Genomic DNA, 15,929 nt, shown 5'->3' on the forward strand with positions numbered 1-15,929 from the left:
GACTGTAAACTGGAACAAAGCTGCTTAGATTGGGGAGATATTTCACTAGCTATTTACAGAGTGGAGATCTAAGGAAATTAGTCACCTAAAAAGACAAAACCGGGACACTTTATATCTCATATTAGAAATGTTTCTTAACAATAGGGGTCAGGGGGATCTGACAATGAAATAAATCATTGTGTGCAGGAATCAGGTCCCCACATCTGGAGACATTCAGAGAGAGTGTGTGAGTGGGGTGAGTAAAAGTGGATTTATTCCATGTGTGTACCGCACCCAGCACAATGGGCTCCCATCTTGGTTGGGGTCCCTAGACACTAACTATAATAATAAACAACAGAGATTCAGATCCAATGATCCTGGAGGTCCCTCTCTTAACCCCAAATCATCTGTCTGTCTGATACTGTTGGTCTCAAGCCTTTCAGGATGAGTTTTGTGGCCTGAAGCAGCATTTGAGATAATCTCTTTGTACGACTCGCTTTGCCCAGGGAGCAGCCGCAGGGAGAAGTGAGGAGATAGTTAAGGGAGCCAATAAGGAACTCTGCTGTGAGTCATTGTGCAGCAGAAGGTGAAGAAGCGTAGCTGCATCAAAGACTCTTGTTTCCCCTCACAGCTGGCTGTTGCTCTTCAGAATGCACTTCCACAATATGTAGCTGTTTTTCATTATTTCAATCTCTCTCCTTCTCAGGCTGCCTCCTCAGCCTGAAATCAGTGATCAGTGCTTTGGGGGCATGAGACTCTGTAGAGCCTAGGAGAATATGGACTACGTCTCCATGGGTTGGATTCTGCTCAGTGTCACAGATCTGCTGAAAGGGATCTCTGGTTTAGAAGGATGCCTTAGCAATGACATCGTGCTGGTCTGTGTTTCTTATTAGTGTCTTTGGCTCTTAAATTTATTTACTCCAACTACCAGCCCTACAGATCCTACCTATTGTTGGAAAATCCTTGTGGGAAATAACCCTGTTTTTGTCTACTTTGTACATGATCACAGCTTTCTGAAAGAGATGGTCTAGTTCATGCTTCGAAGGGGCCCAGGCCTGCCCCTCTTGCGCTGCACCCCAAGACCCCACTCCTCCCCGCCCACCACTTGCTCCTCTTGGCCTGCCGGCCAGCTGGCCAAGGTGTCTTCTACATCCCTTGGTCCCACCCCCTGCTCCTTTCTGCCCCCTGGCAGAACCCCAGTGCACCTTTGGGTCCAGGCCTGTGGGGCCCTGCCTGTCTCCCTGGAGCTGAGCCCCCTGGGACCGATGCAGAAGCCTGGCCAGTCTCAGCCGGGGGGTGGAAGGGAGAGAACAGCCCCCTTCAAGACACAGGAGCCAGAGTGTCACTTTTCAGACTCTTATAACTTCCCCATGGGTCAATGGGTTTGGAGCACTTAGGTCCTTTGTGACTTTGGCTCACCTGTGTACAATAAAGGTTACAAACGGAGATGTTCAGCAGAGATTTCTTGGCCCCTCCCACTGGTGGAAAATGATCAGATGTTGAGCTCCCTTTGTTTTCCACATGACTGACCACAAAAGTATTTTTAACCAACCCCATCGCCAGCTCTGCTGAACTCACTCATTCCCTCCAGAGAGAGGGTAACCACTGAGGCTTCCATTCCCCAGCCAAACAGCCTGGGACTACACGTCTGACCACTTGGCTTTGACGTTAACAATGCTGGTTTGCTGATCTGAAATCTGTCCATAGCGAGGAGCACCAAAGAACATGAAAGGGTTTGGGCTATTTCTCACGTGTCTACTTTGCATCTTCAAGAAGGGTGAGTTCTGACTGCTATCCCTGCCTCTGTTATCACTGTCGGTCTTCTTGCTCAGCCGAGGTGCCAGTGGAACTGCGCGATGCAATTCATTCGATAGGAACTGCAGATCCAGAATGCTGCTTTATAGTGCCCTGAAATTCCAGGTGGCAATAATTACAAAAAAAGGGCTAATAACTTATGGAAAAGACCAATGTTCTGACTCTTTGCAGCCATGAGAGAGACCAGGACTCTGCCGACCATCTAGGGGGCTTAATCCCAGTATCACAGCCAAATTCCAACTCAGGAGTTTATATTTACCTAAATTCCCCCTGCATTTTCAACCGGTTACAGCATTTTTCTCTGCCTGCCCCACTGTTGTGTAGCGTTCCTGGGAGCTATTGTACAAAGAACATAGTTTGCTCTAGAGTTGACTGCCCTTCAGTGGTAGACAAAATTAATGCGTGTGTACGCATACCCACCACCCACACATACACAGCACTGCAATGCAATGCTTACACCTGTGATTCATAAATCAGCTCATCAAATTTAGGATTCCTATGGATGGAAGACATTATGGCTCAGATTTAGCAAAGCTTTAAAGCACATGCTTAAAGTTAAGCCTTTCTTTAAGTGTCTTCTTTTCTGGACCAAGGCCCACCTGAGTACAAGATTGTTATCAGTGTGCAAGGAGATCTCTTTTGCCTGATCTTTTCAGGATCCAAGATGAATGCTAACCAAGCTCATCATCATAGGTTTTGATCTGTAACCTCAAAATTAAGACATTTTCCATTGACAACACAGCAGCCACTAAAATATAAAACACTGCAGGCCAGAGAGGGGCAATCTATAGGAAACCTAATAAAATAAATAATAATTTGCATATATACTTGCTCTTACATTGGCTTTTGCCCCTCAGAAAGCATTCAGTTGGCTGATCCTAGTTGTACAGTCCCAGAGATACTTGCCAGGTACCATGGAAGAACATCACATATGTAAATAAAACAACCTGTAGTCTCTACCTAACCTAGCTAGGCAGTTACCCTGTGTTCACTAACCCACAAATCCCAGGGAAGTCAAGTGGAGCTGAGAGTGCTCTGCCCTTTGGACACCATTCAGTTTTTCCATCTACCCCAGTCTCTGATACTCAGGGAAAAGTTACATCAGAAGTGAGCTGTCAGGGAAGATCTATAGCAGAGATGGGAAAACTATGGCCTGGAGGCCGCATCCGGCCCTTCAGACATATTAATCTGACCCTTGAGCTCCAGCCGGGGAGCAGGGTCGGGGGCTTGCCCTGTTCTGCACATGAGGGGCTCTGCTCGGCTCCCAGAAGGAACGGCATGTCCCCACTCTGCCTCCTACACATAGGAGCAGGTAGGGGATTCCACATGCTGCCCCCACAGCTCCCATTGGCCAGCAACAACAGCCAATGGGAGCTGCAGGGGCAGCACCTGTGGACGGGGCAGCACGCAGCCGCCTGGCCGTGCCGCTGCATAGGAGCCAGGAGGAGGACATGCCACTGCTTCCGGGAGCTGCTTGAGGTAAGCGCTGCCCGGAGCCTGCACCCCTGACCCCCAACCACATCCCAATCCCCTGCCCCTGCCCTGATCCCTGTCCTGCCCTCCAAACCCCTCGGTCCCAGCCTGGCACACCCTCCTGCATCCCCATCCCCTCATCCCCAGCCCCACCTCAGAACCCACACCCCCAGCCGAAGCCCAAACATCCTTCCGCACCCAACCCCTAATTTTGTGAGCATTCATGGCCTGCCCTTCAATTTCCTACCCAGATGTGGCCCTCGGGCCAAAAAGTTTGCCCACCCCTGATCTATAAGATACTGAGCCACATGTTCCTGGAAGCATTACCTGGTGCCGCAGCTGTTATTGCTTCCACCAATATGAAGAACTGAGACCGGCCTTCCCAAAAGCTCTGTTTGTGGCAGCTCAGTTATTAGCTGCCCGTCAAGGTGACGACCTCAGATTCTGACACTTTTATGGGTATTCCACTCAGTGAAAGCTGGTTTTGTGGAGAGGTTTCGAGAGAAGGATTATCAGACAGCAAAGATCAAATCTGGCCCTGGCACGGAGGAATTGCTGTTCCCAGTAACTGCAACTAGATTTTTATCAGGGCTGAATTTGGTCCAGAGAGAGAAGGGTTGTTATTTTTGTTTCCTGCAACACTTCTGTGTGGGAAACTCACGGTGTAGTTCTGGGGAAAGGGATGGTTTACAGAAGTTACAGGAAGCTGTAGGGTAACATTCCACTGCTGTTGTGCCAGTGATCTGCCTCTATCACTGACTGCTTTCCTCAAACCGTCAAAGACTGTCTCTCTCCTCCAAGACACTTGGGGGAAGGTGCTGGGAACTGGCATGCACACTCCAGCCTTGCCATGTTCCTTAAATCAGTATTGCCAGCATCTCTTAAGTCTGCCTTTAGAGCCCATCACTATGTGGTGACTCACAAATAACATGTCCCCGTGTCGACAAGAAGGTGGACTTATGGAAATATTAGAAGCCACAACCTCCCTACAGAGAATGCTGCGATTCTAACTGAGTGTGCAATGAAGAAGGCAGCATATTAATGTGCGTGCTCCTGTTGGAGCTGCTCAACCCATTGTGTAAAAAGGCTTGATCACCCTCAAAAGACAAAGGCATAACATAACCTACAGATCTGTGAGATGGCTCCTAGCACAAGAAAGAGAGGATATAAAATGCACGGAGCCAATGAAGTATCGATAAGCTCACTAAGGATGGATCAGGTAGGACTCAGGGTAAGGAGAGGATCTCTTGATTTATGCGGGGGGACATCATTCTTCAGGATTGGGACATCAGCCTTTATGACCTATTCAGGTTTCTGAAGCCAGTTTCTTTGGTTCCAGGTTTGCAATCCAATGGCTGGTCCATTCAGGTTCCGTCAGATGCTACTGGTGAGATTGGAAAGGGGGTTGTTCTGCCCTGTACTTTCACACACCCTCACAAAACATATGACCGGACTCTCACAACCATTTGGAGGATCAAGGAACCTTATGATGGGATGGTGGTGTTCAAATGTGTTACTCACAGCTCGAGTGACCTCTGTAAAACTGCAATTAGCTACAAGAACAAGTACAAACTGATTGGGAACCCCAGGCACAATAACCTCTCCATCAAGATCGACAACCTGACCTGGAGCGACAGCAACAGATACTTCTGCCGGGTGGAGTTTTCTGGGGATCTTCATGACAAGTATGAAAGCAGGACTGGGATAAGACTCCATTTGATAGGTAAGAGAACATCAGCTCTAAAGGTGCTACAGACAGAGGCTAGAGAGCTGGAAGAATGTGGAAGCTGGAGGGACCACTCCATGCTAGTTGCCACTGAACTTCACACTGAGACCTTGTCTACACTACGGGGGTAAGTCGACCAAAGTTACGCAACTCCAGTGACGTGAATAACGGAGCTGGAGTCGACATAGCTTAGGTCAACTTATTGCAGTATCTACACTGCGCTGGGTCAATGGGAGACAGTCTCCTGTCTATTTATCTTACTCTTCTTGTTCCAGGTGGAGTACCGGGGTTGACCAGACAGTGATCTGCTGTCGATTTAGCGGGTCTTCATTAGACCTGTAAAATCGACCCCCAAAGCATCAATCGCCCGAGTGTCAATCCAGCGGTAGTGTAGACATAGCCACAGCGTTGAACCAATCTAGTCATTCCTGGGGAGCCCTACAACATCAGTATAGGACATTTTCCTGAGCATCTAAGTCCTCAGATACTATACTGACATGTACAATTTAAGAACCAGAAGAGAATCTAGGGGAAACTGTGGCAGAGAAAAGGCCTGGCTTCTGGCCACCAGGAGTAAGAACCAGATTGGGACACCTGGACAATGCCAGTCTTGAACTTCCCCACTTTCCCCTCCACAGTGTGAGATTTGCTCCACCTCCCCAGGCTGGGGCCCATCCCCTGCCTCATACTGGGAAACACGGTGGGAGGATAGCGGTGGCTCAGGGCAGTCCAAGCAGATAACAGAGGACACTTTGTAAATCCCAGAAGCTGCTCTGTGCAGAAGATGTACCAGGTGGGGAGACAAGATGGGGCTCACCATCCACTGGGATAACCCTCTTTGTCGGGACTTGTAAGAGCACCAAGTGAGAGCTAGATTGGAGTTAGAACAGTCTTTCAAGAAATTGCAAGGGGGAAGTGTGCAGAAGGAGGCAGAGCTGATGACAGGGGAGCAGAGAGCCAGGAGCTGGGTATATTTACCTCCTGATACTCAGATCAGGATTCTAAAGCTGGACAAACTCATCCTTGGGGCAATAAAGGTTAAGTATGAAATGCGACATGATGAGAGCTAACTCTAATTGGCTGATCAATGATCCTGAGAGCTGACAATTGCAAATTAACACCTTCTTGGCTGTCAGACAGCTGTACAGAGCCATTCACTCTGACACCAGTGCTAATGTCCTGTCAGACTGTCCTTCACAATGGTGTCTACCATGATGTGTGAGAAAGTTATTTCACCCTTTAAAAAGGGGAGCAGGCCACAGTGAGGGCTAATTTGCTTCCCTGAACCGTTAAATCCACAACTCAGCAAGGAAGATGAAAAGGAGCCTGCACTGGGCCTCGTTTCTAAGGGGTTTAGCGCTTCCCTAGTTTGAGCCTCGAGACTGCAACGAGCACCAAGCATTAAGACTCTGCACTTGTGCAGAGGTCTGTTATTAATACTTGTATTACAGTAGCGCCTAAAGCAGGGGTGGGCAAACTTTTTGGCCCAAGGGCCATATCTGGGAATAGAAATACGTGAATAATGTAGTTGCAGTCGACATAGCTTAGGTCAATTTTCTGCAGTGTCTACACCACGCTGGGTCGACGGGAGATACTTTCCTGTTGACTTTCCACACTCTTCTTGTTCCAAGTGGAGTACCAGGGTCAATCAGAGAGTGATCTGCTGTCGATTTAGCAGGTCTTCATTAGACCTGTTAAATCGACCCCCAGTGCATCAATTGCCAGAGCATCAATCCAGTGGTAGTGTAGACATAGTCACAGCAATGAATCAATCTAGTCATTCCTGGGGAGCTCTACAACATCAGTACAGGACATTTTCCTGAGCATCAGATACTATACCAATGTGTACAAAATAAGAGCCAGAATAGAATAGAATAGAATCTAGGGGGAACTGTGGCAGGGAAAAGGGCTGGCTTCTGGCCACCGGGAGTAAGAACCAGATTGGGTTTGGGGTGGAGGTGGAGTTGAAGTCTCTGAGTGGGGATGCGGGCTTTGGGGTGGGGCTCAGGTTGTTTGGGGTGTAGGAAGGTGCTTCAGGCTGGGATCGAGGGGTTTGGAGGGCGGTAGAAGGATTAGCGGGTTGGGATGTGGGAAGGGGTTCAGGCTCCAGCTGGGGGTGCGGGCTCTGGGGTGGGGATGAGGGGTTTGGCGTGCAAGAGGGTGCTCTGGGTGAGGATCAAGGGGTTTGGAGGGCAGGAGGGGGATCAGGGGTAGGGCACGGGGAGAGGCTCAGAGGTGCAGCTCCTGGAATCAGCACCATGTCCCTTCTCTGGCTCCTATGTGGAGGCACAGCCAGGCAGCTCTGCGCGCTGCCCCATCTGCAGGCACTGCCCCTGCAGCTCCCATTGGCTGTGGCTCCCGGCCAATGGGAGCTGCATGGGAGGTGCTTTGGGTGGGGGCAGCATGCAGAGTGGAGGCCCCTGGCGGCCCCTATGTGTAGGAGCCAGAGAGGGGACCATGCCGCTGCTTCCGGGAGCCGTGTGGAGCAGCCCCTGACCCTGCTCCCCAGATGGAGCTCAAGGGCCAGATTAAAATGGCTAGCGGGCTGAATCCAGCCTGCGGGCCGTAGTTTGCCCACCCCTGACCTAGAGCCCCAACTGAGCTTGGGGACTCATCATACCAGGCTCCGAGCAGACAAATAGTCTGAGAGAGTCCCCACCCTGACCGGTCTGCAATCTAAACAGACAACAGAAAAGACGGGAAGTGGAGACCCAGACAGGTGAAGCGATTTGCCCAAGGTCACATGGCAGCTCAGTGTCAGTAGCAGAACCCAGGTCTCCTGAGTCCTGGTGCCATGCCCTATCCACTAAACCATGCTGCAGCCATTGAAATCAATAGGGCTTTCATGGATGCAAGGTCCAAATGTACAGAGCTCACTGCAGTGTCAGGGCCACGGTTCTGTTAGCTCAGTGGTTCTCAGGCTGCATATCCCTTTCCAAAATCTACCGTGTACCCCATCTGAGATAGGGTCATAATATACTAGGCTCAGCTTGCCAAGCCTAACTAAACAAAGTGCATTGTCCGCCCTTACAGGATTTTTCTCAAGTACCCCTTGACAAGATCTTGCATACCCCTAGAGTTACGCATACCCCCGTCTGAAAACCACCATTGGCTGATAATCCAGCTGAATAACACCCTCGTCTAGTTTCATCTGGAGAAGTTTCTTCACTTCCCTTGCGGGGCGCAGCACTACTGGTATGCATTAGCAGCAGTATTGCACCCCCAAAGACTGTCCAGGGGTCAGCAATGGATAAGTGATCCCTGCCTGTGGCATGCAGTCTGCAAAGCGTCTGAGGCTATTCTTAAAAAATAGCAGTAATACCTTGAAAGAATGTATTTATCTGCACCTGGGTGACGTTTTACACCTGAGGAAGGCACTTCACACCCATTAATTCATTCTCACAACTCCTCTGCATATGGGATACGCTGAATTTGCAGTCTAATCACTGCAGGCATAAGAATCAGGCCATGAAACTGACTGGGCCCCCTCAGAGTTCCAAATGCACTAATTATAGAGGAGAAATCTAGCTTTCATGTGCATAAAAACAAGTTGAGAAACTTATCAAATGCCAAAAAATTTACAAGTATCTAAATCTGAGACCCCCCTTTGAACTTAAGGCCCAGGCCAAATGGCCCTCCTGCGCCCCCCTCCGATTGGTCTTGAAACTGACTAGTCTATTTTCACTGCTCAGGCTGCATGAAACACTAACAATAAATAAACCAAACCACATAGAGAGGAAAGGGGAAATTAGATTGACGACATTCTTTCTATTTTTTATCACCCCAATAGCAACAGTCATAATAAAACAGGGAAGGAACTCAGATCCCCTGACTCCGAGGCTTGTGCCCTATTTGCTCGAACCCGATGCTTCTCTCTGAAGCCCGGGGTGATGAGGAAATCAAGAGACAGGAAATGTTGAAGGAAAAGGAGTGATGAGAGACTTGATCCCAAAGTTACAAAATCCTAGCAGTCTAGGAATCAGTTCAGGCCAACAAGGGCACTAAATGCTTTGAGCCCCAAACCTGCAAGGGATTTGAATCTTCATTTGATTTTAATCCCTTCTTGTGACCCGCGCAGCTGCTCCCAGGATTGTTAACATCACCATCGGCTCCAACCAGGACCGTACCTTCAGAGCGCAGTGTACAGCCGAAGGGGAGCCTCTGCCCTCTCTGACGTGGACCGGCCCTCTCTTCAGCAATGCCACGTCGGTCACAAGCTTGGACCACCAGATAACCAAAGAGTTGCACTATCTGACTCACGATGGAAAATACACGTGCACGGCCGTTAACAGCCACGGGCGTGCGGAGGGAACCGTGTACTTCTATAAATTCAAAGCAGCAAACAGCTCCTTGATTCTGATCCTGATGTATGTAACGCTAGGAATAAAAGTACTGCTGTTGCTGGGGATATTAGGAATTGCTGTGTTTTGGAGGGCAGGTATGTGCCGTTATTTATTTGCTTTCATACCATTCACTGTGTTCAATCAGACTGTTAATTCGTGGGGTGACTCAGCTGAACGAAAAAGATGCAATCAGCCAGGATTTTCCTCCTCGGGGGATGTTTATAACTGAAAATCCAAGCAAAGTAACATAAGCAAAGAAGGAGAAACACAAAACTCCCCAGTTTCTAGTTACGGGGTTGCTGGACTGGGCCCTTGTATTTTTTTAAAAGACACAGTACACAGGTGTTTCCATATGTCTAACACTATGGGTGTAGGAAGGAAGATAAATGGCTGGGAGATGCCATTTTAAAACAGGCTAATTATTAATGCTTTGCACCTAGGCACCGGCACAGCTTGCCTTCAGTACACTTCACAGAATGGTTTAATCCTTACAGTATCATCATCCTCATTTCCCAGATGGCAAAACCGAAGCAGAGCGGTTAAGGGACTTGCTCAAGGCCACAGAGAGTACATCTACCCAGCCCATGGCACTGCGTTTCAGACCCCAGGTCGACAGACTTGGGCTCATGGTACAGCACTGAAAATAGCTGTGCAGGTGTTGCAGCTCAGGATCTGAAGCCCAGGATTGGGGTGGGCTTCAAAGCCCAAACTCCAGCCCATGCGGCAATGTCCACACAGCTGTTCTTAGCACTGTAGATCGAGCCCGGTTCCGAGACGTGCTGCATAAATGTACCATGGATGCTGAATCACTGTCTATCTGGGTACTCCCATGGCCCATGTCACCATATTAGCTGAGTGCTTCACAGTCATTCATGGATTTTCATCCTCACAATGCCCCAGTGAGGCTGGAGTAGGGAAATATCCTCATTTTACAGGTGGGGAATTGAGACACAGGGTGAAGTCAGTGACATTCCCAAGGTCACTCAAAAAGTCTGTGGCTGTGCCAGGAAAGTCTCTCAAGTCCCAGGCCAATTCAGCATCCTTATTATCAGGGCCATTCCGGGGAGGAGGAGGCGAGTGGGGCAATTTGCCCCGGGCCCCACAGGGGCCCCACGAGCCCTGGCCGAGAATCCCTTCCCTGGCTAGAGGCGCCTTGTTAATTTTTACTCACCTGGCAGCGGTCCAGGTCTTTGGAAGCACTTTGGTGGCGGGCCCTTCACTCGCTCCGGGTCTTTGGCAGCACTTCAGTGGCGGGTCCTTCAGTGCTGCCGAAGACGCAGAGCGAGTGAAGGACCCGCCGCCACCACAGACTCAGAGCGCCGCCCGGTGAGTACAACTGCCGCAGCGGGTGGCGCCTTTTTTTATGTCCGCTCCCTCGCTTTGCCCTAGGCTCCTGAATCCTCTGGGCGGCCCTGCTTCTTATGCTGCATCAAAGCCAGGACTCATCTGAGGAGCTCCCAGTCTGAGCTCGGAGTCTTGTGGCTCTAATGACACTTTCTTGTTCTGAAGCTGTATGGGAGCCACTAATCACCTTGAAAGATAAAAAGGAAACTATAACAAAGCATATCACATCTAGGAAGGAGCAGCGAGATGATTTGCTCCCTGTATTTAGACGTCATTCCCACCATATTGAAAGACTAACCAGAACCTTAGGAATTTTTTCCCATTCCTTGTGGTTCAGAAACCCACCATCAGTGCTGGAATCTCAGATCTTCCCAAATGAAATTGGCAGGAAACTAATTTGCATCTTTATTCTCACCTCACAGGTCATGTCACAGCCTCGTCCAGACTGTGCAGGTAAGAACATCATGTTTTCTGTCACGTTAACCCGCTTGGACTTCCTTTTAAAGCAGGGAACTGCCGCTGATCCTTGACTTGGTAACAATCTTAGAATCTAAGGGCTGGTCTAGACACAGTTTTTATTCCAATGTAGCTAGATTGCTTTAAAAATAGACTCGAATCAAGGCTGGTGAACTGTTACACCAGTATAAAGGTGCTTGTATCAATGTATCAAAATAAGCTATACTGATATAAGCACCTTTGTATCAGTATCGTGGTTTGCACAACAAAGGGGTGAATCATTTTTATTGCCTGCGACCTGTCCGTGACTTTTACTAAAAACAGCCATGACGAAATCTTAACCTTACTGGCTGTCAGTCGGCTCCAGGTAGGTAATGCAATTTTTAAGGCGAGTTTGGACACTCCCAAAACACTTGTTCCAGGTTGAGGCTTCAAAGTAAACCACAAACGTCTGTAGCCTGGAGGAAACTTTTGGGAGTAAACTAGTCTTTAGAAATGTGCTAGCTGACTCCCACTGAACTCAGCGGTAGAGCTAGCCTGACAACATGGTAAATATTATGGAAAACACCTTGCTGTGCCAGAAACACGGCTTTCAATCCTGCCAGGAGTGACTCAGCCCTTGACCTTGTTAAGGTTGATGAACTGGATCCTATGCATTTGACCGTGTCTATGGGCTTGGTCTACACAAGGGGCGGGCAAACTTTTTGGCCTGAGGGCCACATCGGGGTTCATAAATTGTATGGAGGGCCGGTTAGGGGAGGGGGTCATGATCCAGCGCCCACCTCCTATCTGCCCCCCCCGGACTCCTGCCCCATCCAACTCCCCTTGTTCCCTGACAGTCCCTCTGGGATCCCTGCCTCATCCACACATCCCTGCTCCCTGGCCCCTAACCGCCCCCAGATCCCTGCCCCCATCCAACCCCTCCTCTCATTCCTGATGGCCCCCCAGGACCCCTGTCCCATCCAACCACCCCTTTCCCTGTCCACTGACTCCCCCTGGAACCCCTGCCAGCCCCCTGCCACCTCACCCACGCTCCCTCTCCTTCCTGACTGACCCCCCCAGAATCCCTGCCCCCAATCAATCCCCTGATTCCCTCCCAACCCCTATATACACCCTACCTCTTTACCACCACCCCAAACTCCCCTACCCTCTATCCAACCCCCCCACTCCCTGCCCCCTTACCACACTGCCTGGAGCACCGGTCGCTGGTGGCACTATGGCCGCGTCACTCGGCTGGAGCTGGGCCACGCTGCCACCGTCACCACGCAGCACAGACACCAGGCTCTGCAGCTGCCCTGCCCCAGGAGCTCACAGCCCTGCCGCCCGGAGCATTGCACCGGCGGCGGAGTGAGCGAGCTGAGGCTGCAGGGGAGGGGACGGGGGCTAGCCTCCCAGGCCAGGAGCTCAGGGGCCAGGTAGGATGGTCCCGCGGGCTGGATGTGGCCCGTGGGCCATAGTTTGCCCCCCTCTGGTCTACCCTATGAAGTTTTCTGGCATAGCTATGCCAGTGAGGAGCCTGGGGAAAAAAATCACACACCCCATCTGCCTTCTCAGCCCACATTGTTATGTCAACAAAACCCTGGCACAGGTGTAACTGTGCCAAAAGAGGAGAGCTTTTGTCGACATCGCTGTGTTGTTCGGGAAGGTGGTGTAATTATGCCGCAGAACAACTTTTGCTGGCATACTCTGCATCTCCACTAGGGGGCTTGGCAGACATAGCTCTGCTGCCAAAAGCTCTGTGGGGTGGAAATGCCCTGTGTCACTTTATCAAGTATTGGGGGGTAGCCGTGTTAGTCTGTCTCCATAAAAACAACAAGGACTCCGGTGGCACCTTAAGGCTAACAGATTTATTTGGGCATAAGCTTTTGTGGGTAAAAAACCTCAAGCAGTGGAATTTTTACCCACAAAAGCTTATGCCTAAATAAATCTGTTCATCTTTAAAGTGCCACTGGAGTCTTCATTGTTTCTGTCTCACTTTAGATGACAGCTTAAAAACCAAGGTCCTGGATGCTCCACATGAATATTAAAGATCCCATGACACCTCTCATGGGTGGAGAGGTTTGTCCCTGTGGTCTCAGGCTCCAAAGCAGCTGCCTGGCAGTAGTGTTGTATGTATATAGTTTGTGAAATGCTTTTGGATCCTTGAGAATGAAAAACACCATGTACAAACATTCGAAACTAAAAAAAAAAAAAAGAGAGAGAGATAGTAGGACCAATTTCAAATAAAATGGGTTATCAGGTTGATTCTGACACCCTGGAACTGTGATCTGAAATCAGCTGAGTTCTCAAAGATTGCATCATTTCTGAAGCCCTGCATAGGGAAGCCAGCATCTATATTTGCGGCCAATGGACACACTAGCCTTTACCTTTCTCAACTCTTTTGTTGGCAGGCAGCAGGCGCAAGACTCCACATATGAAAATCTTGACCGCAGAAACAACTGTGTCAGTCAGAGTTTGCCGACAGAATGACCTGCAGCAACTTGGCCTTTGGAATCTGGATCACATCATTTTCTCATTTACACATGTTGATCTACTATTCATTACATGTAGACCAAAACAGATTCTGTTTGTGTGTCTTTTCTCCAACAAGGTGCATATGTACTACTGGGCTCTGATGCATGGAATGTCAGACTAGTCATGCGTGAACTGGTTGGCCCCTACTGGCTGCAACCTACCAAAAATATTAGCTGTAGGGAAAAAAAAAAAGAACAGTAGGTAAAGAGAGTGAGAAAAGGGAAGGAATATCCAGGGCCAAGGAGAAGACTGTGGATGTCAGTTCCAACAACCTGCATATTTTCAGCCTGTACCACTCAGCAATCAGGACATGGTTAAAAGTCAAATGTCCTCCAGCACTTTCCAAAAAAGTCATCATCCTGCATTTTCCAAAAATTATTTTAAAACTATTTTAAAACCACTAGAACTTTGCAAAACACATGCAGCTTATTAAAGACAACAAAAGGACTGAGGTTGCCATTTCAAACTTCAGCCTTTCTTCAGATGTGAAGAAAAAAGTTGTTGAATTTTTTTAAGTGGGAGGGAAATGTATTTTTTATATCTTATATATATTTACTCTTTTCTCTTAAAAACTGCTGAAAAAAGTTATTCCATCTTTTAAAACAAAAACAAAAAACAAAAAAACCCACCACCTTGGCTTCCCCCTCCCAAAAAATACTTCCCTTCTGGCAGAGACTAACCATGTTAGCCCAACAGGGAAATGTATTCAGAAAGCTGTGGGAGTGGAAAACAGGAAATTGGAATGAGAACTCAATTGCAGCCTTAATTCTAGAAGTTGCTGTTAGTGGATGTTGTATATAAACACATGTGTTTGTACATTATATGAAGTTTCCTTATGATAAGAGGCTCTACGGACTACACTGCAGTAAAACTTGTGTTAGCTATATCAGGGCCGCCCGCGGGGGGGTGGGGGGGGAAGTGGGGCAATTTGCCCTGGACCCCGCAGGGGCCCCCACGAGAGTTTTCTAGGGGCTCTGGAGAGGGGTCCTTCACTTGCTCCAGGGGCCCCAGAAAACTCTCGCAGAGCCCGGGCCCCCGAAGCTTCTTCAGCTACGGGTCTTTGCCGGCAGGGGGTCCTCCCGAATTACCGCCAAAGCGGGACCCATCGCCGAAGTGCAGCCGAGTCTTCGGCAGTAATTCGGAGGCGGGGGGCCCCCGCCGCGGGTCTCCAGGGCACTTTGGCGGCAGGTCCCAGAGTGGAAGGACCCCCCCCGGCTGAAGACCCCAGGCCCCCGGAATCCTCTGGGCAGCCCTGAGCTATATTATCAACCCCTCTCTCTCCCTCTCACACACACACACACACACACACACACACACTCTAGATTGTAGCTGGTTAAAATTTTTCTGTCCAGCTGTTTTTACAATGGAAAATGGCTATTTGACTAAACAGAAATTTCTACAAAAAGCTGTTTTGGTTTTTATAAAAAAAAATTCAGTTTTTGTGGGAAAAAAACCCAATCACCTGGAAAAAGAATTGTTTCCAGTTTTCAGCCACTGAAAACCAACATTTTTCAATGTTGTCAAAAAAAATTCATTTTTCTATGAAAACTCCAAAAATATTCTAATTTTTTTTTCAGAGAAGAAAAATTCCCAGCCAACTCTCAGATGTAGCTGCGTTATGCAGAAAGGTTCCTTCAGCATACTTACTCCACACTTTATATTCTGCTCTACGGTGGTCACTATTAAAGAGTCGTCATTCGTCAACCATTACCACTGACGCACCTGTTACTTGTTACTACATTCTGATATTCTGGTAGCATATCAAGGCCTTGAATGAGGCTGAGGATGCCAGCATGATGGCTGCTGTGCTAACCTGGATAGAGTGTCCCTGTTCTGGATGGCTTAGAGTGTACACTTGCAATCCTGATGTGTTATTGCATTGCACGTAGATACCCCCAATCCAGCTTTAATCTAGTTAGCTCAGCCACATGGGCATCACCATGGCTAGCTGCATGAGTGACTACCTGGGGCCAGGCGGGCTCGCACAGCCAGCCTGCAGATTCATGCCTCTGGTGCCCAAGGTAGCTCTGCTCAAGCTGCAATCACAGCCGGGGATTCCAGTAAGGACACACTCTTAAAGGCACAAACAGATGACAGGTTGGGGATAGGGAATAACAAACGAACTAATGACCATGGTGATGACAGGCAGTGTGGTTGCTGTTGGCTTTTGCTTCTTTTAATTGAGAGCAGACGGGAGGTAACAACAGGATTCTATGTATCTAATTACATGGCCTCTCTTACCCTGGCATATGAGTGCCTCACAATCTTTTTTTAAAGCA

General features: G+C 48.9%; 1 protein-coding gene across 1 annotated transcript; it reads left to right on the top strand.

Annotated features, from left to right (window-relative positions):
• The first annotated feature begins 1,588 nt into the window (after positions 1-1,588).
• Positions 1,589-13,627, top strand: SIGLEC15 (sialic acid binding Ig like lectin 15). Its single transcript, XM_050943680.1, has 5 exons — positions 1,589-1,756; positions 4,607-4,990; positions 9,072-9,431; positions 11,103-11,133; positions 13,527-13,627. Exons 1-5 carry the CDS (start codon positions 1,705-1,707, stop codon positions 13,603-13,605), a joined length of 906 nt encoding a protein of 301 aa, XP_050799637.1. The 5' UTR covers positions 1,589-1,704; the 3' UTR covers positions 13,606-13,627.
• Positions 13,628-15,929: the final 2,302 nt, after the last annotated feature.

This window comes from Gopherus flavomarginatus, chromosome 3 (assembly GCF_025201925.1).
Source record: "Gopherus flavomarginatus isolate rGopFla2 chromosome 3, rGopFla2.mat.asm, whole genome shotgun sequence".
Classification (NCBI taxonomy): Eukaryota; Metazoa; Chordata; order Testudines; family Testudinidae; genus Gopherus; species Gopherus flavomarginatus.

Coding starts and splice junctions, on each gene's coding strand:
- SIGLEC15 (XM_050943680.1), top strand. CDS start 1,705: ATGAAAGGGTTTGGGCTATTTCTCACGTGTCTACTTTGCATCTTCAAG. Junction 9,432..11,102: donor TGCTGTGTTTTGGAGGGCAG/GTATGTGCCGTT, acceptor CTCACCTCACAG/GTCATGTCACAGCCTCGTCC. Junction 11,134..13,526: donor GCCTCGTCCAGACTGTGCAG/GTAAGAACATCA, acceptor TTTTGTTGGCAG/GCAGCAGGCGCAAGACTCCA.